Source organism: Phalacrocorax carbo, chromosome 24 (genome assembly GCF_963921805.1).
Source record: "Phalacrocorax carbo chromosome 24, bPhaCar2.1, whole genome shotgun sequence".
Classification (NCBI taxonomy): domain Eukaryota; kingdom Metazoa; phylum Chordata; class Aves; order Suliformes; family Phalacrocoracidae; genus Phalacrocorax; species Phalacrocorax carbo.
In genome coordinates this window covers 4,768,848-4,777,115 of record NC_087536.1, presented here as the reverse complement: position 1 = coordinate 4,777,115, position 8,268 = coordinate 4,768,848, and the positions used below count along the sequence as shown (strand labels likewise).

At 48.5% G+C, this 8,268-nt stretch overlaps 1 protein-coding gene across 1 annotated transcript; it reads right to left on the bottom strand.

The window, feature by feature from the left end:
* Positions 1 to 323: 323 nt before the first annotated feature.
* NEFL (neurofilament light chain) lies at positions 324 to 5,014 on the bottom strand. Its single transcript, XM_064472640.1, has 4 exons — positions 3,871 to 5,014; positions 3,204 to 3,328; positions 1,952 to 2,271; positions 324 to 912 (listed from the first exon to the last, which is right to left on the bottom strand). The coding sequence occupies exons 1-4, from the start codon at positions 4,927 to 4,929 to the stop codon at positions 734 to 736; spliced, it is 1,683 nt and encodes a 560-aa protein (XP_064328710.1). The 5' UTR covers positions 4,930 to 5,014; the 3' UTR covers positions 324 to 733.
* Positions 5,015 to 8,268: the final 3,254 nt, after the last annotated feature.

Sequence of the window (8,268 nt, the reverse complement as noted above, 5' to 3'; positions counted from 1 at the left end):
CGCATTTTGCTTCTGTATTGGTTTGTTAATCTCTCTCCTTTTTCCAAAGAGGAGCTTGTGCGCGCACGCCAGCCCAGCGAGGCCCCTCACAAAGCAAACAGCACATTTGGACACCGGTGTATTTTTACCATTGTTAAGATTTCAGTGTGAAATTTTACAGCCCTATCAAGCAATTCTTCGCCCACCTATTAGTCCCCCAAGCATATCAGCTAGAGACAGAAACCAGTATCCCGCATCCTGTTACACTGGCTTGGAAGACGAGTGGGATACACCACTTCATCAACCTTTTAAGTGCGTTAGTGACACACGACACAAGGCATCTGTGTAAGCATTTCTGTAACTTTATTGACTAGCTTTATTGCACATACTTATTGAAGCCTCCATTATTTTACCGACCCAAGGTTTCCATGATTATTTTAAATGCAAGTTAAAGATAACTTTCATTCCCATGACTTATTTCCCCCCCCCCCATTTTAAATTTTAAGGTTCTGAATCACCCAAGAAAGACATAACCCCTGAATTCATACGTGTAGACCATGCGGCATCCAGGGAGCAAGCCAGTGGGTGCTCTGCAAGCATACTGATACTCTGCACAGAGAGAAACATCATAGATCATTAACTTTAAACCTCAGTGGTCACTGAATTAAATATGTGAGACTGCAATTTTAGCTCAGTCAATCATCATTTAAACTGTTGACCCGACGAGAAAGCTAGACTGCCTAAAAAAAAAATATCAAGCCTTCTTCTTCACTTCACTCTCTTCCTTTCCTGCTGCTTCTTTCTCCTTCTTCTCCTCCTCACCAGTTTCCTCAGCAGTTTCCTGAGACTCCTCCCCTTCTTCAGCTGCTGCCTCTTCCCCTTCTCCCTCCTCTTCCTCAGCCTCTTTGGCTTCTTCAGATTCTTCCTTAGCACCTTCAAGAGACAAAAAGAAATATTTCACATCTCTGTACTGTTGCTAAACCCAGTTTGATGGGAGCCAGCATGCCTGCACCCTTCAGCCCCCCGCATTTGGGTGGCAGCTAGCTAAACCTGATGGGCCCAGCAACTGATTTGGCACGAAAGCAGGGACATTTATCTAGGACTCGCAAGGGAGAACAACAAAAACTAAACAACCAACTCATCCTAGATTTCAGAGGGAGTGAAACACTTCATAGGTCTTTTCAAAATCATGGCCTTGAAAAATAGTGACAGTGGCCTCATTCAAAGGCTTGAGTTCAAACAGGAATCCTGCCACTGCTCTCCAATCGGCTCTTTAGCTATCATTTCATTATAATTAATTTTTGCACTAATAAACTCCTACAATAATTCAATGGTAACCAATGCATTTCAGATCCTTTTAGAGCTATGCAGCTGAGGTTGGGGAAAATCAACCCTGCATAACATTCCTTTTACATTTTCTTTAAGATGGAGTTTGGCAAATAAATTATGGGGTAGCAAGGAAGCAGCATATGCCTTGAACAACAAAGCTCCCTAGACCCCAGGCAATAGCTATTGCTAGGCACTCAACCCAACAGTTACATCCACAGACATCAGCTGATATTCCCATTATCACCGGATGCTCTCTGGGAATTAGTATTTAGCTCAGGATGCCCTTGTTTCTTGCTTTTGAGGGTGCCTGAAGTACTGTTTGCTGCCAAATCAGTATAACATTACATGCTGTTAGAATATTATAATTCTTGTTTTTGGGAACTTGAATGGAAAAACACTCAGTGATTTCCAAAGGAATATAGTCAGTCCTATAATCTGCCTGACATTGAATATTTACTTCAACTTCTATTCAATATTCAGGCTTTCCTGCTTAAATGCTGTGTACTTAATCCCACGATCCTTTGCTCATGCGAGTGGGCGATGAGAGAGGTCTCATCGTTAGACTTAGTCATCAGGATTTCTGGGTTTTACCCCATATGAGCAAGGTGAAGAAAGAGAGGGATTTGAAAGTAACTGTAAATACCTTCCTCCTCTTCTTCAGCCTCTTCACCTCCTGCTTCTTCCTCACCTTCCTCCTTCTCTTCCTCCTCACCTTCTTCTGCAGGGGCTGCCTTGGCTTCTCCCGCTTTAGCAGCCTCAATTGTTTCCTCTATTTCAATCTGCTCTTCCTGCACATGACTGGAGTAGTACATGGGGAAGGAACGGGTTGTCATCAAGTAGGAGCTGGACTGGAGACCACTGTAGGCAGATCTGCCAAAAGTCGGAGCCGTCTGGGTGTAGCCACTGGTGATGCTGCCAACACTAGTGAAACTGAGCCGGGTCTCTTCACCTTCCAGCAGCTTCCTAGCAGGGAAAAAGCAAACAGAAATGACTTAGTTACAGTGCAGCAGTATTCAGCAGATTCAGCTATGGACCTAGATGCTATTGTGCTTTGAGAAGCACAAGACCTAGAGACGGCCTACTTAGGCGTGCAAAAACTAGCCTGTAATGAGTCACTACGTGGCAATGCTACCCTACCTTCTTGGAATAACTTAAAAGTTTGAGGTGTGCATTACCAGTGAATTAGTACTTTTCCTTGTTCAAAGGCATAATGGGGAAAACCCCTCTAGGATTAGGTCCCTGTAGCAGGTGAAGTTAAGACATATTTTGGTGCCCTGTAAGGTTGCAGAGAACAACGCAGATGTGACAATTTCACATTATGTTTAGCTATTAAGCCAGGTTTATAGCCATTTTCTCAGTATTCCCCCTTGTGGCATTCACAGAAACTGTTTCGGCATTTGCCATTTCTAACGGTACCTGGGACAAAAACATTAAAAAGCTATTTAGCAGCAGTTCTGCTGCAAAGTATTTGCTTTGCAGGAGATTGCTTCTGTGAGTGAAGCAAAGCCTGTTCTTAAAAGCACGTAAGGGACTTCCAGTTTTGAGAACACCGCCATCTGTATTAAGAAGTTCCACTGATACAAGATCTCTTCACTCTAAGTACAGAACAGGTATTTTTATCTGTACAGATGGAGAACCAAGATCATATATTGCTGAGCTAGGAGTCCCATATGCATATACATACTGTTGTACTCACTGAAGACTTTGCTTCAAGCAAGTATTTCACTTCAAAAGCACTGCTTCTTCCAATAGCAAGGCAATGGAGAAGACCTGATTAAACTCTGACATCTGTGAAAATTTCTGCTGCACGAACAATAGGTAAATTGAATTCTCTTGAAGAGAGAATGGGAATCTGATCCGAGTCCTGACTTACTAAAACATTCCCCCCACCATACCTATATGCTGCAATTTCGATGTCCAGGGCCATTTTCACATTGAGCAGATCTTGATATTCCTTCAAGTACCGAGCCATTTCACTCTTCGTGGTTCTCAGCTCGTTCTCTAGTTTGTTGATGGTATCCTGGTGGAAGTAACAACATTGACAGCGTAAAATTATTAGTTTTCCCACGTCTAGCAAGAACACCTTGCAAGGAATTTCCCCAATCCTATTAACTCAATCTCGCCCTAGCGGACAAGCACGCAGCCCCAACTCCACCCACAGCCAGAAGGGCACCACTTACTAAAGCCCCCTTCCCTGGCAGCGCTCTCCCACCCTGCACCTACACCCTACTATGCCATCCCTATTTAATGTTAGGGGAGCAATTTTCTGCTCTCCAAGGACTAGAGCATGCATGAAATTTGTGTACCCATTTTGGCAGACAGGAATTAGTACATGCATTCAGGCAGATACGCTAAAGCCTCTACGTGCTTTTTCTAGCTTCAGCTTAAGGATAGCTTTGTTGTAGCGATACAGGCGAGGCTTTATCGACATGTAGATAGGATGCGCGATGCATCGTTCGGCTCCGGCGCGTTTTGCAGCACGGCTTGTTGGCACCCCATCGCTTAGACGTGCGATACAGCTCTAGCGCGAGCCGCAAGCGGTGCCCCCGGCCCCCGCCATACCTGCAGGGCGGAGATGTCGGCGCTCTGCTTCTCTTCCAGCTCCTGCAGCTGCTTCTCCAGCGCCTCGTTCATCCCGCGGGTGGCCTCGATCTCCAGCGTCTTGGCCTTGAGCAGGCGGCGGCTCTCGGAGACCTCGTCCTTGGCGGCGCGGACGGCGTCGGTGTTCTTGGCGGCGCTCTCGCTGAGGACGGTGAAGCGGCTGCGGAACCACTCCTCGGCGTTCTGCATGTTGCGCGCCGCCAGCTTCTCGTACTGGGCGCGGATGTCACGCAGGGCGGCGGAGAGGTCGGGTTTAGCCGACACGTCCATCTCCACGGAGAGGTGCGCGTACTGGATCTGCGCCTGCAGCTCCGCCAGCTCCTCTTCGTGCACTTTCTTGAGGAAGGCCAGCTCGTCCAGCAGGCTATCCACCCGCTTCTCCAGCTCCGCCCGCGCCAGCGCCGCCTCGTCCGCGCCCTTGCGCACCTCCAGCAGCCGCGCCTCCGCGTCCTCCCGGCTCAGCACCTCCTCCTCGTACCGCGCCTGCAGTCCGCGGAGCGTCTCCTCCAGGCTCTCCCGCTCGCCCTGCAGCGCCTGCTTCTCGCTCGTCGCCTCCTCGGCGGCCAGGCGCAGCTCGCGGATCTCCTGCTCGTAAAGGGCGCGGAAGCGGGAGGGCTCGGCGTGCTTCTGCCGCAGCACCAGCAGCTCGGCCTCCAGCACCTTGTTCTGCTGCTCCAGCTCATGCACCCGCTCGATGAAACAGGCGAAGCGATCGTTGAGGTCCTGCAGCTGCGCCCGCTCCTGGCTGCGGATGGACTTGAGGTCGTTACTGATGGCGGCTACCTGGCTCAGGTCGAGGCTGTCCACCGAGTGCAGGAGGGAGCCCGAGGCGCTGGAGGTGGCGTAACTGCGGCGCACCGACACCGAGGAGACGGGCGCCGACAGGCTGGAGTACGCCGAGCGCCCGGAGCTGTAGCCGCCGCCACCGCTGCTGCGCATCGCCGAGACATGGAGCCGCGGGCTCTCGGTGTAGCGCCGCTTGTACGAGGGGAAGAACGGGTCGTAGCCGTACGAGCTCATGGCGGCGGACGGGGGACCGGCAGCGGCTCTGCGGAACAACGCCGCCCCACCGCCCCTATTTATCGGCGGGGAGGGCGGGCGGACACCGCCGCCGGGCGGGGCCGGGGCGGGGCGGAGCGGAGCGACGCGCTGAGGGACGGCCCGTTCCGCGCCTCGCCGAGCTCCGCCGGGGGCCGGGCTCCGGGCTCCGGGCTCCGGGCTCCGGGCTCTCGGCTCTCTGGTGTGTCGGTCCGGCGTGGGCCCGGCTCTGGTCCGCCTCACATCGCCTGAGGCGATGGTCTCCCCTCAGGCCGACCTGGGCCCCGCCTCAGGCCTAGGTGGGGCCCGCCCCGCCTCAGGCCTAGCGGGTGCCCCCCAACCTGCCAGGGTCGTGCCTAACACCCCTTCTTTCCTCATCCTCCGCTTCCCCACAAGCCACCCGCACAGAAACCCTGGGGAGGTTGTTGCAAACCCCACGTTGTGGTTGGGGCCCTGGGGAGGCCCGGTGCCTCAGTGAGGCTGTGCTGCACCCTGAAACCCCACAGACCACATGCATCATACTGTTTTTTTCCCTTCAATTTGCAGTTTTCATAAGGTGTGTGCGCTCTTCGAGCTCCTGCTGTCCTCACCATGTCCTTTGTTACGAGTGGTTCCTAGTACCAAGGTAATTACATGAATGAAGAAACAAGTACGGGGTGTGGTTTGCAGTCCTAGGAGAACACATTAATATCTGGTTATCTAGCTTTGCTCCATCTTGATTCCCTGAGATTCTCTAGAGGTAACTTGAGACTTGGCCCATAGGGACTGAATATTTATTCCTGTGTAATCTGGCTAATACAGAGACTACAGCTGGGCAGCTGCATTGCAGCTACCTCTGACCCACATTCTCAGCCACTGGTTGATTAAAACAAAACAGTATTTCTGTAGTAGAGATTTATCAGAAGGAAGCTAGGAATATATTGAGCGCAGACTTCACTGGACGCTTAAAAAGGCAATGATAACTTGTCGCTCTGAGTCAGAAGGGCAAATATATTACAAAACGAACTCTTCAAAGTTGTCTTGAGGAAGGAATAAACATAGACGTGGGTTGGGGGACGTTTTCTGAGAGAGAGAGATACCACAAAAATGCTGAGTAGCTTCCTAAAGAAAGGGGAAAGAATAATATGCATAAGTTAATCTGTATGCCTGTCACTAATTGCAATGGTATTGAAGTATTTCTGGCGCAAAGATACGTTTGCTTAATACCAGTCGTCTACTGAAGGTAGAGCTGGGTTGATGTAATCATGTTTCCTACTACCTTCTAGTGATCTCAAACAGAACACCTGTTGTGTGGTGTCATTTCTGTACGTTTCAGGGTACTTGAGTATAAGGAATACTAAGCTGTGAAGGGCAGCGGCCTATCAAAGGTACAAAGCTGCAGCCTCTTCCCATCTGAGCGCATGCTATATGGAATGAACTGTACTAAGAGCTAGTAAATGCTTATGTGTCACTGTATCACACTAGAGCTGATGAGAGGTTTTATTCTGCAAATTTAAAGCATCCCCATGAAGATCAATGGAATTGCTTTCCATTTACAAGCACTGCAAGTGCAGCTTCTACTCAAGATTTGATTCAAAATTTGTGATTTAAATTTCAGTAGCGGTTGCATTCATGCATGTTAGAACAGCTATCCATTATTCAGACATTGAATATGCAAAGTACAGCAGCACAGGCATGGTTTTATGTGCTAATACATTTTAGCTTTAACAGAGATTGGTTTTGGCTTTTGCCCAGAAGAGGTAGCTTGTGTAGCTTGCAGACCACCCGTGGAAGAAATGAGCAATATAGACATTATAGCAGATGGAAAGATTCGCAGCGGGCTTGGTCAGAGATAAAGTGAGCTTCTAAACACAATTGTCTGGGATACTCAACTAATGCAAACCAGCATACCTTGTTTCATGCCAAGGGATTTATGCTAATCTCCCCTGCCTTTGATTTGAGCATAAGATTTAATTATTAATGGTGTCAGTTATTATGCCATGTATTAATAAAGGAATATAGCTCAGCTTCTAAAAATCACTTTGTATCCCAGGAAAATAAGGTTTGTAACTGTAGGCTTTTAATATTCTTTCTCATATTTTTTTCGAGAGGGAAAATGAGTGGAAAACCGCTTCACCCTCTGCCAGCAGTGTGTGCCAGGAAGATGGGGAAGTGTCTCTGCGGACAGCCCTGCAGTGTTGAGTTTCAGTGTGACTCAGAGGTAAGGATGAAGCTTTGTTACTGTGAGGGAAAGCAAGCTACTGCTGAAGGCATCCTGCTTCAGAAACTTGTATTTCCAGGTATAGGGTAGTGCTGACCCTGATTTTCCCATTCTCTTTTCTTCCCTTTTGTTGCTTTTTGCCATAATGCAGAGTATCATCTAGCCCTTTGATACGCTATTGTTAGAAAAAAATCATTGAAGTAATAGCAAACAGAAGAACAGGATAAAGACTGGCTTCCAACTAAGATGAAATGGTCTGTGCCATTTGTCTCATCTTTGTTTAAGACCATGTTGAAAAAAGCAGGCAGCCAGTCACTAGAGATAGCTGAGTCACCCAGCAGCTTAGCATTATGTCCCTTTCTGTCTGCTGAAGCTAAAGCTGTTCTTCTGCTGTTTTAATTAGGTGTGAGTCTCATGACTTCATCTAAGAAAGAATCCCAAGGCCAGGTTCACCCCTTGAAAGCCTCCCCTAGGTTGGCTGACCTAAATAATGCAAATTACCATAATGAATGATACAGAAATAACAGTAATGACATGATAAAATGGCAGCTATGCAGTCACATACTACTGCTGCCTAAGCAAAAGCAAGCAACTCCATGGCAATACGTTCCTGTTTGTACGTTTTCCTCTGCCGCATGCAATGTAATGAACATGTACTCTGTCTAGGAATGGCATTTCCTCAAGGAAGAGTTTAGGTCTAAGCCCTGTGCTAGGGCCTCACTGGGCACCAAGTTGTTACCCGAACGCAACCAGAGTCAGTAAAAATTCCCCTATGCTGCAAAGCACTTGGGCACTGAAGCCCAGTGGGGTTTCCTTTTCCCCCGTCCCCATCCCAGAATGGTTTCTCTAGCAGAAAGTATAGCAGGTGTGTTTGGTGTTGAGGTGGAAGGCAAAATGAAGTCTTCGTTGTCTGCTCCTGGTCTTATTTCAGAAGTGTAAAAAGAGCTGTACCTGCTGAGTTTGCATTTGCACAGAGATTGAGCAGTCCTAAATCAGAAAAGCGAAAGCATTGTTTGTGCTTGGTTTTTTTTGTTTTTATTGTTTCGACTCTATACAGGCACAGCTCTGAGAGGGTGGGGAATCGGGCACTCCTGCTATTGGAAAAGTTACATTGCTCTGAT